General features: G+C 44.5%; 1 protein-coding gene across 1 annotated transcript in view; it reads right to left on the bottom strand.

The window, feature by feature from the left end:
* The window catches only part of usp24 (ubiquitin specific peptidase 24), a 41,528-nt gene that overhangs the window by 17,344 nt on the left and 3,581 nt on the right, over positions 1-20,603 (bottom strand). The window contains exons 2-30 of the mRNA XM_083647663.1: positions 19,188-19,356; positions 18,905-18,972; positions 18,639-18,782; positions 17,377-17,502; positions 16,123-16,158; positions 15,930-15,995; positions 12,869-12,934; positions 12,445-12,519; positions 12,149-12,307; positions 11,371-11,485; positions 11,072-11,175; positions 10,591-10,698; positions 10,367-10,462; positions 10,009-10,170; positions 7,520-7,627; positions 7,136-7,285; positions 6,521-6,652; positions 6,156-6,267; positions 5,961-6,037; positions 5,671-5,811; positions 4,173-4,226; positions 3,963-4,078; positions 3,669-3,735; positions 3,394-3,504; positions 3,130-3,228; positions 2,103-2,276; positions 692-777; positions 462-570; positions 12-167 (exon numbers count right to left, since the gene is read on the bottom strand). Of these exons, the coding sequence (XP_083503789.1) occupies positions 12-167; positions 462-570; positions 692-777; positions 2,103-2,276; positions 3,130-3,228; positions 3,394-3,504; positions 3,669-3,735; positions 3,963-4,078; positions 4,173-4,226; positions 5,671-5,811; positions 5,961-6,037; positions 6,156-6,267; positions 6,521-6,652; positions 7,136-7,285; positions 7,520-7,627; positions 10,009-10,170; positions 10,367-10,462; positions 10,591-10,698; positions 11,072-11,175; positions 11,371-11,485; positions 12,149-12,307; positions 12,445-12,519; positions 12,869-12,934; positions 15,930-15,995; positions 16,123-16,158; positions 17,377-17,502; positions 18,639-18,782; positions 18,905-18,972; positions 19,188-19,356 (3,186 nt within the window). The remainder of the gene's footprint in view (positions 1-11; positions 168-461; positions 571-691; positions 778-2,102; positions 2,277-3,129; positions 3,229-3,393; positions 3,505-3,668; positions 3,736-3,962; positions 4,079-4,172; positions 4,227-5,670; positions 5,812-5,960; positions 6,038-6,155; positions 6,268-6,520; positions 6,653-7,135; positions 7,286-7,519; positions 7,628-10,008; positions 10,171-10,366; positions 10,463-10,590; positions 10,699-11,071; positions 11,176-11,370; positions 11,486-12,148; positions 12,308-12,444; positions 12,520-12,868; positions 12,935-15,929; positions 15,996-16,122; positions 16,159-17,376; positions 17,503-18,638; positions 18,783-18,904; positions 18,973-19,187; positions 19,357-20,603) is intronic.

Here is a 20,603-nt window from a genome sequence, read left to right as displayed (position 1 = left end):
TGTGTGTGTACCTCCAGGTTGTAGAGCACTCGGAAGGTGGACATGCCAGGGGCAGATGATCTGAACAGGGACTCCAAGATGGACGCGGCGGTGGGCTGGTGCTGCTGCTTCGAGCCCAGAGATGGAGAACGAGAACCTGAACCCTGGCCCAGGGTGAACAGTGTCTTCTACAGGAGAGAGCGAGACACAAGCAGCCATTAAGTAGATGAAGAGGTGATAGAATATATAAATCAGCGTTTCTTACAGCAGATAAGACGGACACAGAGAGATACAGTGCAGCAAGAGACAAAGACAGACAGAGAGATACAGTGCAGCAAGAGACAAAGACAGACACAGAGATACAGTGCAGCAAGAGACAAAGACAGACACAGAGATACAGTGCAGCAAGAGACAAAGACAGAGAGAAATAGACAGAAATAGAGAGAGATGTCACACAGCCATTAACAGACAGTCAAAGGTACCTGGTGGCTCCAGACGCTGGATTCTTTAGGGACAAAGTTATCTAGAGCATCTTGCACTTCTGGATCTGTAGGGATGAGCAGCAGTAGCTTGCGAACACGCAGAGTGATCCTGGAGGTAACAAACGCAGATCTGAAAAACGCAGCCCTTTCCTTATTTAGTCAACAAGGTAAATGTAATTTTGTATAGAATACAAAAAGAGTTTTGGTAATTTTGTTGTTTGCTTTCTCACCTGGGTTCGTCAAGGTTAGCCAGCTGGTAAAGCATCTCAAAGACGTTACACACCAAAGCCATCACCACACCAGGCAGTGACTTCTCCTAGAGACAAAATCAACACGTCAGGCACAGGACTCACTGGCCCTCATCACAAAACAAACGTATGACAGAAAGTTGGATCTACAGTCCTTTCCTCACAACCCTCGGCATTTATCAATCTGGACGTGAGCGGAGGCTATGATCAAATCTCAGGTCAAGTCCCAACTCGTGTCGAGTTGGAAGTTACTGAAAACGGCATTTTCGAAGTAAATCCACACACTGAGATCTAACAAAGTTTAACAAAACTAACCAAGATAAACTATAGTTCCTACCTCGTTTGCCATGAGGCGCTGTACAGTCACAGGTGTATGTGCTGTACACAGCGCGTACAGCTATCAACTATCACTCCATAAACGTTCATTTGTGATGCGAGGCCATCTCTCCTAAACGTGCCCCCAGCCTGTGGCCCAGGGGGACGCACGACTCCTATATTTAGCAAAATAGCAGCGTCGGGACACGGCTACAGGAGTGCGCACTAGCAGAGCAGGGGGGCAGGTCATCTCATCGTCTAGGAGTACATTTTAAAAGTATTCCAAATACATTTTGGTGTGATTCATTGTAGCCTAGTAGGTCAGGGCTCCATTTAGCTTTTTTTTAGATTTGGCTTTTTCATTTAGGTGCACCAGCACATCATTTAGGTACACCCACATTTTTCACCATGCCTTCTGGTGCCGCAATAAGCGTTACCTTCTTTGTCATTTTGTATACATATTGTATACGGTACATATTTCTTAAAGTGATACTCTGAAAAACTTTGAGGAGTGGCTGTACTCCTGTGTTCCGCTAGCGATAATAATACGACTTCCAGTCGGATATTTTCAAAATAAAACGATTATGCACAAGTCTAAAGCACACAGAAGTCATTGAAAAGGTTTTATTTTGGTATTTCCCTGTCTTTCTGTGTGTGCATGATGAGGGGGGAGAGATTGACACAGCGAGCTGTGGCACACTCACACAGACGCACACAGAGAGACAGACCTGCTAAATGTTAGGTGCACCGGTGCGACCGACAAAAATGTTTAGGCGTACTGGCAGATTTTAGGGTGGGAAAATGTGCCTAAATGTGTGCACTCTGGAGCCCTGTAGGTTATCCCCTCAATGAATACCTGGTAAACTCACTGGTAAACCCTGCAACAGAGCAGGAGGCAGATTCAATACTGCGCAAATACAAATACGGGCCATGGTGGAGAGCTGCATCGGATTGGTTAAGGGAAGATTGCTCTGTCTAGGGTCAGAGGAGGGAACTCTACTGTACAAGCTATTACTATTACATACTGTATATACTGCAGGCTATAAATATCTCAGATGTATAAATTAAATATTTAAACCTGCTCCAAGGCGTAGGCAGAGTTGAAGACGGCAGAGCTGGAGCTACTGGAAGCGGAGGCTGAGGACTCGGAGCTGCCGGAGGGAGTGCCGGTACCGGAGCTCTTCACAGTCAGACTCTGCTCGTCACTGAAGCCAAGCTGGGACAGGAGCTTCTGGTCCCGATTCATAGTCAACTAAAGCGGGGCAGTGAAGGAATGGAGTGAGAGAAAAACGTGGGTCAATCCAAATTGACAATGAGGAGATGCTAACTTGTCTAAAATAATTTGCTTTCTATTTTTACTGCTACTGTATTTGTGGTTTGTTTTCTGATTTTTTGATATGGGGGTTGTATGAGTTACTTGCTGACAGTCAGTGTACTACATACAGTAGAATGCAGCTGGTGTGGTCCCAGTTTGGATAAATGGAGACCGGCCGCGTCAGGCAAATAGAGCTGTCTGCTGAGTGTGAACAGGGTCATGAGCAAAAACGTTACAAAAAAATAAGCTAAAAAAAGCTAAAGCTTCCATCTGCTCACCTGGCATAATCCGAGTTTCCACAAGGCCTGACATGTCAAGCTGACATGAAAAGACATCATTCACACCCTGTTTTTAGCTGAAATATTCACTGTTGCAGGCTACAGTGAATATTTCAGCTAAAAACAGGGTGTATGACATATTTTCAAGTCAACTTGGCATCTCAGGGCTTGAGGAGACTTGTATTACGCCAGGTGAGTAGTATGGAAGCATTTTTTTTATATATTAATTTGTGACCCAGTGTGACCCTGTTCACAGTGAGCAGACAACTCTGCTTGCCCGACGCGGCCGGTCTTCATTTCTCCAAAGTGGGACCACGCTGGCTGGATGTAGCACACCGACGGCAAGTACCCCATACAACCACACATCTAAAAATCCAAACTAATCCTTTGGGGAAACAGTGGCTTGGAAGAGGAATAAAAATACTCTGCCAAGGGAATGACAGATAAGGCGATAACATTACAAACACACAAAGATACATATATCTGTCATCAAGCAAGTTTTTAAAACTTACCACACTGTCATTGGCAAAGATCTGTACATTGTCCACTGGGCAGCTCAGGTGCTCAGATATCTTCCACCGGATACTTCCTATAGTCTCATTACTGTGGGCCTGCAGGACACACACACACACAGACACACACACACACACACACACACACACACACACAGACACACACACACACACACAGAAAAGAGCTATCTCCACTGTCGACTTATTGTTTTATAGAAGAAAGGTGCCTTACAGAACACTAGGAAAGGTCCTACAGTACTTTACCTCCAAGGTGAAGGTGTCTTTGGTTGACTCATAGGTGATGTGAAGAGTGACGGGATGCCCATTGAATGAGGCCCCGTGAGGTAGAATGGTGCGAGGAACCGAGTATAGATCCTACACAAAAACACACATTTCAGCTTTAACTCCTATACGCCCCCACATAGATTCTCACTGTGAAGAAATCTACAGCTTAGACAGAGTTGAATGTTTATTTTACCACATGTATTACATGGATAATTATAAAGAGAGACTCTTGGGGTGAAGAGGACAGGGCTTACCTCTATAGTGATGACGTAGCGCTCGGCCAATAGCAGCAGTCTTTCGATTATCACCAGCTTAGTGGATCTGGAGATGATACAGTCAACAGTAAGGCTCTTGCAGGGTTTCAACAGGACTACAAAATGACCTGAAGTGGACAATTCCTCAACACCAGAGCTTTCCAAGTGTGACTTGGCGTAGTGAAGTGTAAAATGACTCTCTATGGTGACCCGTGAATAAGACCTGAGAAGGAATCCAGTCTTAAGACATGATGCTTTAATTGCTTTATTAACTGTGTTCCTGCTAATATGTACCTGGATGGTGATTGGACAGATGTGGCCACAGTCGGCATGGCAGTGGCTGTCAGCATTTTGGTTGCCCTGGTAACAGCATGTGTCAAGGTAGGCCCACCCAGGGCTGAACTGGCCGCCTGAGAAAAGGAAGAATAGAAATGTGTTTTGAGCTGTTGATTCAGTGTGAAACGGGCACAGTCAGTGCTGTCAGGCATGTGTTCAGCTACTCACCTCAAGTCTTTTGTAACAATCAGCAATGAACTTCTTGTGCAAGGACACAGAATCCTGCAAGGATGTGAAGATAATACATCATAAACAGTAATGCTGCCTGCTCTCAAGTCTTGTAGCTCTCACAATTGAATGTGTTTTCAAAAAGAGATAGACAGGCACACACACACACACAGTCAGGCAAATTTACACAGGGGTCTTAAATAAACATCTACCAAGCATCAAATGCTGTTAAAATATGTCTTTGGGGGATAACCTTTTGAGATGACATTTGAATAGCTCAGTTATCTACAGTCTTTGCCTGTTCTCAAACCTGGTCCCTGTTGACCAGCGTACACTCTCTGCCAATAAACCAATCAATCAACAATCAGAGCAAAGCGATGACTCTGCATCATACAAGCTGTTGATTGTCTGCCTATTGTGCTGGCTATACACAAAGTGATAGTGTCTAAACTACACTTATCAAACTTATCCTTCTGCTTGTCTGCTGCCTGGAGGGTTAAGTAGCCTGTAATTTTCATACAAACCTATTGTTATTTCCATGTTTGTGGTGACACACACACACAAAAAAAACACATGCTCACAATGACTGAGCAAGTTTTAAATTAAAACTAAATCTACTAAATAACTTGTTGCCATTTCCATGTGGTGACACAAAGTAGGCATCAGCCACTTAAAAAAAACATACCGTAAATTCCGGACTATAAGCCGCGGCTTTTTTCCCGTTTTTTGGCCTTTTTTGGCCCCTGCGGCTTATATAACGGTGCGGCTTATCTATGGATTTTTTCAGGAAAAAAAAAAAAAAAAAAAACGGAATTCTCTCTTCTTTAGCACTCTTTCTAACTATAAATCCACTTCTGTTTTAATTTCCTCTCTTGCCCTCTTTTCACCACACTGTATGACACTGTATGACACTGTGTGCACTGTAAAAAAGAAACACAGGTGGTGTTGTGTTATGTTGTTTTTTTGAAATGTTAATAAATGGGAGCTTCCTCAAACAGCCATCTCTTTCCCGACAATCCCCTCTGTGCATGAACCCTTACATATGGTAATTAAACATTAAAACACAAAAAAAAAAAAAAAAAAAAAAAAAATACCATTAAAACACCCGCGGCTTATAGTCCGGTGCGGCTTATATATGTAAAAAACAGTCAACTTTGCAGGTGCGGCTTATACTCCGGTGCGGCTTATAGTCCGGAATTTACGGTACTCACAATGACTGAGCAAGTTTTAAATTAAGTAAACTAAATCTACTCTCACAGTACCTGACTGCAGAAAAAATAGCACTGAAAACAGATGGGGTGATATATTTCTATTCAAATGTATATTCAGTTTACCAGCCCTGGTGTTTGCCTGCAAGAATGGGCACACAGGCAGACGGACGAATGGACAGACAGACAGACAGAAACACACACAGACACAGACACACACACACACACAGACACACAGACAGACACACACACACACAGACAGACACACACACACACACACACCAACTGACCTTCTTCATCTTGGGGTTAAGGTTGGTGTAGCTGTAGGTGATAATGAGCAGGATGGCCTCATTGGCTATTTCTTCATCTGGAGTCTCCATGGCGATACGCCAGATAAAATCCATACCTGCCAGGTCGAGGCGCTCCACACACTGAAATCACATCACGATGCATCAACATAGAAATGTGAGCAATGAAGCTTTGTTTTATTTATACACTTGGAATGCATTTCAGTGACAAAACTACTAAGTGTACAACATATAAAACAGAAATCTGGGGAGTATGTAGAGAAGAAACGGACCAACTGAGTCCCCTGGCGTTTCAGGCGATGGTCACACAGGTTGACGTTCTCAAAGAACGTCTTGAACAGATTGAAACCTGAGAGAAACATAAAGCAAATTAACTCTTATATCACATCCAGGCTAATTAACTCGCTGCATGCGCAGATTATAAAAGGTTAAACGTCAATAATGCATCTTCTGGCAGTGTCCCCCACCATTCATGGTGATCTCATAGGGCTCTAGTTTCAGGATCTTCTCCTTGAAGAGCTGCTGCTGAACATCACTCTCTAGGTCATGTTGTCCTTTAGTGAACCACTCAAAACACATCTGCACACATGAAAACATGGCAAGTTACATTACGAAAATATTTTGAACAGAGTCAATTCCAACTGATTTTGAAAAGCCGATTTGGAAGGGTGAGGGGGTAGAGATTGGGTGGGGCAAAAAAAGAAATCACCACCTCCAGTTCATCATTCAATATTTTTAAGATATCTCTCTTTTTTTTGTTATCAATAGGACTTCCTGGTAATATAAAGGTTAGAAAAATAAAATAAACATACATAGACAAGGGCGTTCATACCTCTCGGTCGAGCTCACACACATCTGGTCCAGACACCAGGCACTCCCACATTTCCTTGGCTCTGTTCCACACTAGGTAGAGGCTGGCCTCCTGGAGGAAGAAGGCCAGGAAGCGCAGGTGGCCGTCCAGATACTAAACACACATTCAGAAGAGAAATGTGATATCTTCATCCTCAAGCGCGCATAGCCTACATTTAACACTAACAGTGTGCCATTATTAACCTGGTTCAGCCTGTAGCAGCCTGGCTGTATATGTGCGGAGGCAGTACCAACAATTATTAGACATTACTGACAATGTCGACAATGTAGAGTGATCGAAATCAACCCCTTTGTAAAAGCTTTTCGGGGGCAGAAGGGAACTGGTGGGAATAGCGTCATCCTTTCACATTCTACGTTCTGCCGGTGAAGCTCCCCGCTGTCAGGTGAAAAAAAGCGGCTGGCAACTGTGCGCATGTGTCGAAGGAAGCATGGTGGTGCTAGTCTACGGGTCTCCCCAGATCGGCAGAGGGTGGAGCAGCGACCGGGGCAGCAGGGGGAAATTGGCCAAGTACAATTGTGGAGAAAATGGGGGGGGGGAATCAGAAAAAGAAAGAAAAGAGAGCGAGAACAGACAAACCTCCTGGTAGGTGTATCGGCCGTCCACCAGGGTGGAGCCTGAGAGGCCATTATTTCCTGAAGCAGTCACGGCGAGTCGATGGCAGCACACCAGGGATCCTGTAATCATTTTGACGATCTCAAAGTTCTTCTTCAAGTCCTGGATGATGCTCTGTGAGGAAACGGAGAAAGGTTACCATAGCAACATCAGCCTGTCTGTCTGCACAACAGATCGGTCTGATGGTGTGTGTGTGTGTGTGTGTGTGTGCGTGCGCGCGCGTGTGTGTGTGTGTGTGTGTGTGTGTGTGTGTGTGTGTGTGTGTGTGTGTGTGTGTGTGTGTGTGTGTGTGTGTGTGTGTGTGTGTGTGTGTGTGTGTGCGCGTGTGTGCGTGTGTATGTGTGTCACCTTGTCTTGTTTCTGGTAGGTCTGCTTGATGAAAGAGCGTGTGATCTCGTGGAGCTGACGGAGAGCAGGAACCACCCAGACCGCTTGAGGACTGCTCTGTTGAGAGGCCTGTTGGGATGCACACACACACACACACAAAATATTGATTTCCAATAAAGCACAGTATGCACCTGAACACATGCTAGGACACCTGGGGTCTGTGACAGTCTTTGTTAATCACATTTGATTACACAGATTACAGTATTTACCTTTTGATGCTTGTCTTTGCTTTGCTATCACAGACTCACCAGTTTCCCTAGTGAGGGCTTTGTGAAAACACGGGCAACACAATCAGAGCCGTGGATGGAGACTGTTTGGCAAACAGTCTCATGGTTGTCATGTCACAGTTTACATGTCGTGTATACTCATGCTCTGATTAACTCTCTTGCTGCCATGTTTAAGTTCAAATTCAAACATCAACTTTCTTTGCCAAACTCTGGATATCCATGGCTCTGATTAGATCCCTCTTTGCATCAGTAGATCTGCCAAAGCTAAACATTCACCCAGCTGGTAAATCACTCCAGACCTAATACAGTCAGCTCAGCTCTCACCCAGAAAAAGATCAACACTGTGGAATCAAAAGCCAGCCCAGTGCCAAAGCCATCTTAGTTAGGCAAGCAGAAGATTCTCACACACACACACACACACACACACACACACACACACACACACACACACACACAGTTGGAGTTTCTCAGGTTAAAATCAAGTATGAAAGGATCACCCTGTGACCAGTAAAACCCCTGTGTGATCAAGCTCTCCTCCGCGATTGGTTGGTGGCGTGAAGCAGTGAGATTGGATACCGATTGGTCAGAAGAGTATTTATTGGAATGGGTTTCTCTTACTTTGGCCAATGAGCTGGCTTTCCTCTTGCCCCAAGTGCCAGTAAGAAAAGAACTCTGAGTGTCGCTGCCTTTACTCTCCTCCAGAGTCTGAGTCTAGAAACATACAACTACATTTGATTTGAGCTGCCTGGGACATTTGCACACGTGTGTTTTGGTGCACACCAAATAACATGGTAAGACTGGGAAACATACATGTAGATGTGGAGGATGTGTGCTTTCTGTGTGTGTGTGTGTGTGTGTGTGTGTGTGTGTGTGTGTGTGTGTGTGTGTGTGTGTGACAGAGAGACAGAGAGAGAGACAGACTGAAAAACAAGAAAAGGTGACTGTGTGTGTGATATATGTGTGTGGATGTATGTAAAGTACCAGTTCAGCATATAGAGCACTGCAGGAATGAGTCAGGAAGTAGCGCTTGGGTTCATCAGGGGAAAAGTGAATGGGGTTTTAAAATGGGGGATTTCACTTAAATGCATAAAATAAGGTCTGTGGTTAACAAAGGTTTATGGGAGCGCAAATTTGGGTTCAGCAGGATAATCTTCACAAACGTGAATAACTTTTATGACTTTTGGAACGTAAATGCATTTTCTTTAACGTGATTTTTAGAAAACGCTTCAAAAGACATAAAAGTGATACACGTTTGTGAAGATTATCCTGCTGAACCCAAATTCACGCTCCCATAAACCTTATTTGATGCATTTAAGTGAAATCCCCATTCTAAAACCCCATAGACTTTCCCCCAGACGAACCAACATGGCGGCGATTTCTGGTTAAGCCTACAAAAATATATCATCCCTGCGGTCCTCTATTGACTCTACCCATACTGAGGCAGAGCGGTGAAGCCATGGAGCAGGAGGAGGGAGAAAGGAGGGTAAGGAGGGAGGGAGGAGGTGACCTTGGCTTCTGCAGAGTCACTGTCTGTGACAAGTACACAGAGGGAGTGAATATTAAAGCAGCACGGAGAGGAAGACAGGCAACTTTGGACCTTTTCTTCACTCTCAAACTCTTTGAAATGAATAATGAACTCCTGATAAACACTTGTTGTCTGACAAGGAAGCGGCCTCATCTCCATATCCCACTGCTGCTCTGTGGAGGCCAGGCCGAGGACACACTCAGAGGCAGGGGATGAAGACTGAAGTCGGTGCTGGGTATGCAGCGCTAACAAGGACACGCTAACTTTAGCCTGACACTGTCAGAGCAGGTGGAGGGGCTGGATGGGGGCTCCGCAGTGTTGCCTTTACATTTGTTTAGCTGCGGTGGCCCCAAAATAGCTAAGGAATGGCGCCTGCAGCTCGGAAAAAATGTAAATAGAATGAAAATTCACCATCTGGCCTTATTGTTAAGCCAGTCCCAAAAATATGAATTACAGTTACAGCTAGATTGTCTCTATATCATGATATAAATATCCAAATAAGAGCAATTCAACTGCAAAACCTATTGGAACTGATCCTGGAATGGGCACAGGAGTGTAACTCGGTCACAGACCCAAAAGTCCCCACTACATCTACAAAGCCAGAAAGACTGGGCCTATGTGTATGCAAGCTGGAATCAAGCCGCTACAGCATGAGAGGGAGGTGCACAGAGAGGCGATTATGTGCGTGTCAGTCTCACCTTCTTGATGTCTTCGATACATTTGATGATGTAACTGCGTTTCACAGTCTCCTTGACAGCGTAGGCATCACTCAAGATCCCCAGGTGCTCCTCTGACGCCTGCTGCACCAGACTAGTAGGCAGGGTGGGGAGGTGGGCCAGCTCCCACAGCACCTCCAACACCTACGCAGGCATGAAAATACACACCCCATGATTAAGATTCACAGCTATGCTCCTGTAATCAAACCTTCTATACAGTCCTATATCCTCGACCCTGACAGAGGGACAGACAGACAGAGGGACAGACAGACAGACAGAGGGACAGACAGAGACAGACAGACAGAGAGCAGACAGATAGAGAGCAGAGAGACAGACAGACCTTTCCTGTTGTCGCTTCAGAGCGAGCCTCTCTGCCGATCCTCCCGATCAGACTTAGCAGCTTCTGCCTCACACGGTCACTCTCTATCTCCCAGCTCTGAAAACATGCACATTACACATAATTAATTAATATTATACACACTTAAAAAAAAAAAAGTAAATCGCCATCTTCCCACAACTCTACAGACACACAATCAAAATCGCAGGCACAGCGATAGTGCTGACCTTCTGTATGAGCACGAAGAGGTGGCTGAGTTGATCAAAGTTGAACTTGACAGCTGCGGCAGCAATGATAGTGTGGATATTCTCAATCACTGTTGATGACTGGCCCGCCTGGAATGCACACATAACAATCAGCTGATCCAGAGAACATGTGTCTATTTCAACATGTCACACACGCATGCGTACATACCAGTGAGTTATATGTCGATGGTACATACACAAACACACACAAACACACACACATACTATCAGCAATGCTCTGTACACTGTCAATGGTACACATGTAATATGGTATAAGCGAGGTTTGCCAACAATTCAGTTACCAGCTAACGAGTCAAATAGTCGCTATATTGCCGCAAATTACTTTGTGACGAACCTGCTTGTTAATAATAATTATTATTATATAATAATTATTTAATATAATAATAAGAAAGAAACCTCAACACAAACATGATGCTGTTTTGGTGTGTGTGATGGTCCTTACCTGTATTCTCCAGATCTTGGACAGTTCGTCCAGAGAGAGTTTACTCCCCAGCAGCTCAATGATCCCCTTAATTCTCTCACAGTACTGAGCCTGGTCAATGTTACCTGGAGAAAAGTAAAGTACACACAGAGTTCCACTGACATCCTCTCAAGAGCCTGCCATGTGGAATTTGATAGATTTTTCTCATTTTAATTGCTATTAAGTTTTGTCTGTGCCGATGCTGTGCAAAGCATTTTGTGGTTAACATCTGGTTTGTAAAACACACTTTGTGACTGACTGTACATGATATATGTCCTTACCTTCCAGTGCTATTGACAGAACAGAGTTCTCTACCAGCCAGTCCAGCAGTTTATCTGTGTCAATGGCGTTTTTCACTGTCTTAGACACTGTGCTCTCCTCTATGAGCTTGGTCACCTGAGAGACATGCATACAAAAAGAATCTGCGTGAGATGAGACCGACCGATAAGGATTTTTGTGACCGATACCGATTACAGAGAGGGGGAAAAACACTGATAACCGATATGGCAGCCGATATAGTGAATTTTTTTAGCTGGAATGAAAATAGACCTTTTTCTATGTGGATTGTGCACAGATTTTGCACCGATATGACTATGCAAAGGTACAGTAACAGTACAGAAGGCTGCTTTCTTAATGGATTATAGAAATGAACACTGAGAAAATAAATAATACATAAAAAAATGGCATTGCTGCATGTAAAGTCTGCTTTCATCCTACATCGGTGCTGTCGTACTCCTCAAAGTAATGTTAGAGGGTGAGCGCTGGTTTCTGATTATTTTTGAGCATGTTTAAACTGTATGACAACTATAGCAGAACTGTGCTGCAGTGTTGAGAGTATTGTAAACAATGCCAGAGCCTGCTCCGATCCATCCAAGCTAAAATATTTTCATACATATCGGCAATATCGGCAAACATTTAAGCCGATACCGATATGATGTTCAACGCCAAATAAGGGTCATATCTCTCTATCAAAAACCGACTGATATTATTGAAACAAAGAAAAATAGACACCATACTGTTTACTCTATAAGTTCACAGTTGACCCCTGACATAGCCGACCTCTTTGAGGGAGTTCATCTTGGTGGAGAAGTGGGGGGTTTTGAGCATGCGCAGCAGCGTGTCCAGCCTCAGGTCGTCCACCACGGTGACCAGCTCCCTCTGGAACCTCATGCACAGCAGCTTGATGGCCGACAGCAGGTCTGGGATGCTCACGAGACGCTGGGGGGACAAGGACAAACAGAGGGGGATGAAGAGAAGACAGCCTGTCGAGTCACTGTCAATGCAAATGCCTTATTAACCCTTTGAAAATGCTGGTATGAAAATGATATCGCTGAGCAACAAATGCTAAAAGTTACCTTGTCTTTAAGGTCCTTTTCCTCCAGGTTCTGTACATACGTGATCATCTTATGGATGACTGGGTCCAGCATGGGCTAGAAGGTTCATAATGAAAAATGAATCATGTGACAATATGTGGGGATATTGGGATACAGCAATAGAGACTAGGTCATATAAACATACACAGCTGACAATTACTATAACCTTTATAGTGTAACATGTGAAGTAACAATCATGAACAAAAGTATGAAGACATCTGGATTACAGCATGAGTGTGCGAGACAGCAGCAGTAGAACTAAGTGAGACAAATATAGGACACACAAATAGCCTGGTATGTGCCATCATACTGCCATTGTGTGTGTGTGTGTGTGCATGTGTGTATGTGTGTGTGTGTGTGTGTGTGTGTGTGTGTGCGTGTGCGTGTGTGTGTGCGTGTAGGTCACCTGGACAAGACTGGAATTGAGGTATTCTGCACATACACTAAGAGGCTGGACCAGGGCTGAGACACACTACAGAGAGAGAGAGAGAGAGAGAGAGAGGATAAGACAGGCATGTCACACAAAACAGAAAAGGCCATTGATCAGTGACAGATCAGTATGACTAGCTGTCCCACTTCACTGTCTTTATGTCGGCATCTCTCCATTAAGATTCCTGCATACTTGTGTTGATGGAAAGTATTGATGTTTGTCACTTTTGATGGCTTATTCAAAGGAGAGACACGCTTCCATAACACTCCACCAATCCATTTAGGCCAGAGTAGTGCTGCAACCATTAATCAATTAGTTGTCAACTATTAAATTCATCGCCAACTAGTTTGATAATTCATCTCTTAAATCGGTTTGAGTAATTCTTTAAGGGGAGAAAAAATATCCAAATTCTCTGATTCCAGCTTCTTAAATATGAATATTTTCTGGTTTCTTTACTCCTCTATGACAGTAAACTGAATAGTGAATATCTTTGGGTTGTAGACAAAACAAGGCATTTGAAGGGCTTTGGGAACCACTGATTGACATTTTCTTTAACATATTTTCTTTTTTACATTTTGTAGAGACCAAACAACTAATTGATTAATTGAGAAAATAATCAACAGATTAATCAACACATGAAGATAATCGTTAGTTGCAGCTCTAGGCCAGAGGTCAATTGGCAACTAAACTGATATGGTGTTTCAAGTGATGCGTTTGTGAGGGAGTGTGCACTGCATTGTGCATTCCTGTGTGTGTGGGTTTCCAACAGCGGAACCCAGCTGTCATTTGTCATTCAGTGCCAAATCAGGGCAGTTAAATGAATGGTTCCCGTGTCCCTCGCTTTTTTCCACACTATAACCACCATCTCTGCCCCCGCCTTCCTCCTCCTCCTCCTCCTCTCCCCCCCTACTCTCCCCTATTCACTTTGTGAATTCCCTCCCTGCACTTGACTTCCTGCTCAAAGCAGACAAATGAAAGAGTCACCCCTGGGAGCCAGTGGAAGAGGGAGCAGTCTTCTCTTTTCTCCTTTCACTTTCTCTCTCTCTCTCTCTCCCCGGTGTTTGTATGTCAGGGAGCGGACAGCTTGCACACTCTACTGGGCTCCCACTGCCACTGGAGACTGCAACAGTAATCCACGACCAGTCTTTACTAGAGCCTGACCGATGCTGGATTTTGGGGGCTGAAGCCGATACCGATATTACGGAGTAAAAGAATTCTGATATCGATATATTGCCCGATATTCTTCATACACATAATAAGCATAAATAAACACACTTTTTGCAATGATCCCTCTTATTAACACGTTCACTGCCAATGACGTATTAATACGTCAAAAATAATCCAACGGTTGACTGCCAACGATTTTTTTTTTTTGACGGTGGGACGTTGATCTAACCCTTTTACGTCTCCTACACCAGAATTGGAGGTATTGAATGTGTATAATCTATTTTACGGACCCACTGAGTGGCGACATGTCTCTCCACAGTAGAAAGAGGCGACCCAAAACTGGAGGGAAAAGCGAGGAAGCCGTTCTCATACTGTAAAATTGATGGCGAAAACGCTTTCACTTTCGCGCTGATGCACAGCGGTGGCAACGGTGGGGGGTTCCAAGAATAGATTGGATGCACACTTTGAAACACGCAGCATAAATATGACCAGAATCGCAAAACCTTCATCAAAGCTCTCAACCAAAACTCCACGAAACGAGCGAGTCCACCCAGACTTCCTCAAACAGCGGCCGCGCAAACAGGCACAGCAGCAGCAGCAACTTCGTTGTGACACGCCCGCTGGAGAGCCAGGGAGGCAGGAGGAGAACACACACGGAGGGAGGAGTTGGAAGCAGAGGGGGGTTTCCTGCTGTTATGGAGGAAATTACTGTTCAAAACTATTGTTTAGATGTCTGAAGTCTTACTGATGCCAAAAATGAATGGTTAAAGTGACTGTTCTATCGAATTTCACAAAAAGCCGTTTATCTCTGAATAATTTTTCTGACGCTGAAACCATGCTGTATTCAACTGCTAATGCTTACATAACTACTAACTCTACAAACTAACTCTTTTAGACAGAGAAAGCACACATTCTATTAGTTCTTTTGAGATATTGTGTGTTCACAAAATCTTAGCAGAAAAGAATCCTCGGGTCTTGAAAGATGAGCCAGAATCCTCAAAAAAACCCTCTGGCAGAAGCTAACTACAGTAAAAAAAAAACGTCTGGCAGTGAATGTGTTAAACACTACAAAGCTATGTCATGGAGGCAGAATATTTTACATTTTATTGTCCAAAATGACATCAGTGCACGGAAACAGTAAACTTCACTAACATAATAATTATAAATAAACCATGAATAAATAAAAAACAAAAATAGAACAAATATAATATAACTTGAACCAATATCGGCTGATCGACTGATTTATCAGTTGGGTTCTAGTCTTTACCCTATTAACATGCTGAGAGAGCGAGAGACAGACAGACAGACAGAGAGAGACAGAGTGAGAGTGTGTGTGTGCGTGCACTGCACACACACTGAATCAATAGCTATGCACTGCTGTGGTTCCGGCCAGGTTCCCCCGTAGGAAGCATCAGCACAAGGATGCCTCAGAACACACAACACAACGGAGCATTTCAACCAGCACACAGCGGGAGGGATGACAGAGAGTGTTTGTGTGTAAGTAAGTGAAGTGAGTAGTACTGCATCGAGGGAAAAGAGAGACAGTCACCACTATGCAACTTAGAGCAGCAGTGGTAAACATATTGACCTTTTGCCTGTACAACCTGTCCTTAAGTCTCCGTCTACATTCCTCCCCTCCATCCCTTCCCAGCATAACTATTTCATCACAAGAATGGCGTCGGGGCATCTGTGTGGAGGGGGGAGGGGAGGGGCATCTGTGTGGAGGGGGGAGGGGAGGGGCATCTGTGTGGAGGGGGGAGGGGAGGGGAGGGGAGGGGAGGGGAGGGGAGGGGAGGGGAGGCGGGGCATCTGTGTGGAGGGGGGAGGAGGGGAGGGGAGGGGAGGCGGAAGTGAGGAAGAATACTCTTACCGCAATCTCAATTTCGTCTGCGTTGAGTTTAGTCTGGATGGCAGAGAATCCTCCCAACTCTCCGAACTTCACAGAAAACGACATGGGAGAGAGAGGGAGAGATATGAGGCTCACTCACACAGTAGGTAACACGGGGGGTATTCCTGACGTATGGACTCGGAGACGTGTCTGTGTGTGACTGCTCATTACTCACTCGATTCACCAGGTCGACCAGCCAACCGTGAGGCTCCTGAAACACACAATGATGTTTGCACTCAGTTTATTCTGCTATGGGGCCGCAAATCATTTTGGGACACACACACGTGACCACACACACACACACACACACACACAGCAGCTGGTGTGTGTCAGTCACACATGCTGAGCTGCAGAGTCCCTCTGGCTCACTTACGTAACATAGGGGATGAAGAACCTGTTTGTCTGGCCACTGGCCTGGCTACGAGTCGTAAACAAGGGCTAACAAATACTAACAAACTGTCCTCAGTGGCACAGCTACACACACCTGCCAGTGGATCAGGACACATTCAACGTTTCAGCAGTAAAAGTACTGTAGTAGTCAGGTGGATGTGGGTAGGGATGCCGATGCAGACTACGGTAGTCGGTTAAACGTTTAAAGGCTCACTCCTTCACTAGTCGGCACGAGAAATACTATTGGGTTAAACGATCAATTACATGATCATAATAATAAACAATGCGGACGGGAGCTGTTGCGTCTTTACCAGCCACTACTGTAACCCCCCTCCTCTAATGCCTGGATGTAAACAAACCAGGCAGCATGTGTTAGTGGGAGTGGAGCATTGGCTGTAACATAGTGCAGAGGAGCTGAAGGGAGATGGCATCTCATAAAACCTGTTCAGTTTGGCAGTAATTTGACCCAGTAAATGAAAATATGGTGGCATGTACAGCAGGCTCAGGCTGTGTCAGATAAAACTGGCACAGAACGTTAACCACTTGACCGACATTCAGCACAGGCATGTGAACGCAAGGATATGTGGACGGCGCTATGGCATTGCTAGCCAGACAAGCTAACCCGTTAGCCACACAAGATATGTGTGGCAATGAATGACTGCACAAGATGCTTCCACTCAACTTTGTTGAACGCAAAGGCTTCCGAAAGTTAAATGGACTATATTTAGTCTGAATACACGGCGCTGGGGTGAGTTGTTGATGTTTTCTGATGTGCAATGTTCATGGCATTATTATTATTAAACAGCGCATGTTGTGAATATTGACGATTATGACAAACGTAATTAATGGTTTCAAATGGCTCTTAAATATACACTATTTGTTGTTGATGTTTTAACGTTATAGATTAAATTGCGCTCAGTTTTTGCTGTTTTCTGAGTGTTTGTTTTCTTACTTATAGACTAGTCGACATTTAAATGTCCGTTTAAACGTCAGGAAAATTAGTCACCACCGGCATTCCCTAGATGTGGGCGTGTCTTACTTTCTGATAGGCGTTGCTCGGAGAGACGGCGAACATGTTGGACTCCTCTCCAAAGACCTCAGCCCAGTTCCTCTGAGAGGCCTTCATCCGGTTCTTAAAGTGGTACTCATTATCGGGGTTGAAGGCCTGGACACAAGCATGGAGACAAGAGTCAAGAGCAAAGACTAAGAAACTGTGCTATTCCACCATGTCAAGCCACATGCCAGACATCATTCAAACCACATTTCAATATCTATATGTTTGGATTTGACAGCGAGAGGATAGTAATAGAGTACTGCAGCAATAGAGTACTGCAGCAATAGAGTACTGCAGCAATAGAGTACTGCAGCAATAGAGTACTGCAGCAATAGAGTACTGCAGCGATGGCAGCGAGAGGATAGTAATAGAGTACTGCAGAGAGGATAGTAATAGAGTACTGCAGCGATGGCAGCGAGAGGATAGTAATAGAGTACTGCAGAGAGGATAGTAATAGAGTACTGCAGCGATGGCGTATTTTTTGTAGCCAACCCGGAAATTAGCATCGCGCCGGTTCCCTCGTCTGGAAGTCAATGGGTTTTTTGTATGGGGATTTTGGTTAGATGCCTGAAATAAGCTCTGTGGTTATTTGTTAACAAAGGTTTATGAAACTGAGACTTTAGTGTTCATCAAGATAATCTTGACAAATGAACACTTTTGAAGCATAAATTCAATCGCCAAAAATCGCGATCATCATCAAAATGGTGTTCATTTGTCAAGATTATGCTGCTGAACACAGAGGTCTCAGTTTCATAAACCTTTGTTAACCACAGACCTCATTTCAGGCACCCGACACAAATCTCCATATAAAAAACCCATTGACTTTCAGACGAGGGAACCAGGCGATGCTAACTTCTTGGGTTTTAGGATTCATTCCTGGTGTCAAACATACGGCCCGGGGGGCGGAACCGGCCCGAAAAAGGGTCCAATCCGGCCCGCAGGATGACTTTGTAAAGTCAAAAAATTTCACTAAGAAGTCCTTCAATCCTAACCCTACTACGGTAAATAACAAATATTTTCATCACCCTTGAACATACAGTAGATATTTTCTTTGTCTGGCCCACTTGAGACCAAATTGGGTTCCATGTGGCCCATGAACTAAAATGAGTTTGGCACCCCTGCTATAGAGAGAGAGAGAGAGAGGGCGAGAGACTATAAGAGTCCCTGCTAGAGAGAGAGAGAGAGAGAGGGCAAGGGACTGTAAGAGTAAAATGGTGAGAGAATAATGGGAGAGAGTGTGACTTTACCATGGTCAGAACCCCCATCAGGTTGACAGCTATGGGATCCTGCTTGACTCTCTCTGCTACCAGCTCCACCAGTAACATTAGCATGTTGTAGATTCCCTCATGGATCTCTGTCCCCCATTTATGGACTGCACTGCTGGTCAGCAGCTATGGACAGAGACAGAATACGCAGGCAAGGGAAAAGGCAGTGAAAAAGGCACATTCATCAAATATTCAAATGATGTAATATAATTAAATATGAGTCATTTTGAGCGGTCTCGACTGCTGACCTTTTTAAAGGCCTCTTGCATGCACCGATCCATGAACCTCTTGCAGTTCTCATCGGCATCGGAGAGACCTGATGGAGAGAAAGGGAAATGTGTGCTTGTCATATTTATCCCAAATCTAAAGAAGAAATAAACGTCTATAATTGAGTAGCTACAGATTGAGCAACACATGTGAAAAGCAAAACATTCCACCCACACAGCAACAGGGACAGTCACACAGACATATTTAGTACGACGTTGTAGAACTTCGAAAACGTTGATTTTCAGCCCATACACATAATCTTACCATGGCGGGCGAGGCAGGTGGAGGCGATGAGACACTTGCCCAGGGACTCCTCTCTCTTGTAAGGGATGGACCAGTGGTCAGTGAAGACTCGACTCTCCAGCTCATACAGGTTGGTGGTGGGGAACTCCATGCTGCCCCCGGAGCAGTTCCCATTCTCATCGTTATTCCTCTGCAACACACATGGGGGGGGGGGGGGCATGTAACTAATGTACTGTGTGACTTTTCCCACACACACGAAAACACAAGTGGTGCCTAATAGGGCAGCAGGGGTTGCCAAACTTTTTCATCTTCAGACCCAAAAGATACATTTGATGTCTCCCTGGGACCCAAACTCACAAAAAACATACGGTAATGAGTTGCCATGACGACCAGTTGGCGACCCACCCCCCATGGGTCTGCGACCCAAATTGGTTCCCGACCCATAGTTTGGGAAACACTGTACTAGGGCATTCACGACTACTGCATTTTAGTAGTCATCGACTATTCCCAAAAGGTACTCAACTAATCAAATAGTCACGGGAGATATATCATATTTTTTCACCCAATAAAAATGATCAATTTTGGTCAAAAAACGTCTCAAAAAGGCCAGTAAAGTCATGCGTTAACTAATGTAGGCGGGACCAACCTGGGGGTACTGGTATGTGAAATAGCACAGTCCTGATTGGCTCTGAGAGGCTGTTTACAAATGAGCCACTAACTAAACCCCAGCAACTTGTCTGAGCTGGAGATAGCCACTGTGTGACTGCAGTAACAACACTCTCTAAATACCTTCAATTCTGTTTAACATGGCATCAGGTAGAAAATGATTGTTCAAACAAATCTATGTAAAAAATATCTATTCCTAAAGCCACAGATGAACGATCAGTCGACTACGATGCACAGTGTCGAGTGTCAACTAGTCTGTGAAACCCTTAGTCCCTACTTACAGTATAGCAGTGTTTGTTTTGTATCGTCCTCTGTACTTGTAGTAAATGGATGCTAAGAATAAGATTACACTAATGTCTTGTCGCAATGATAATGGCAAGATCAGGGAGGCTGCTGCTGATTCCTTCCCTCTAGGGAAGAATGATAGCAGCATTTGGGAAGGCGTGTCGCCGCCTCCACGATCTGTCCTTCATTCCTGCGTCGTTTTGTCCCCCTTCCCCTCCCTTGTACCTCTCCTCCTGAATGTCAAACACGTCCAGACAGCCACTTGTCTCTACAGCGCTTTACTGTGCCACTCGTCTTTATGAAGTCAATCGGGTCGTCGTGTGTTGAGACAGGGCGTGATGGTTAAAGTCAAATGTAATGATCAGTATACTATACTACGCAAAACTGTCTTGTTAAATAAACGTCTGAAACTCAAGATTGGATGCCAACCATTCAATGTTATTTTCCTTCATACATATGTACGGTATTAATTATGAGAGAGTGAAA

The sequence above is a fragment of the Poromitra crassiceps genome (assembly GCF_964638095.1).
Source record: "Poromitra crassiceps genome assembly, chromosome: 12".
Lineage (NCBI taxonomy): Eukaryota > Metazoa > Chordata > Actinopteri > Beryciformes > Melamphaidae > Poromitra > Poromitra crassiceps.
The sequence above is the reverse complement of the archived record's forward strand: the minus strand, read 5'-3'. Positions and strand labels throughout refer to the sequence as shown.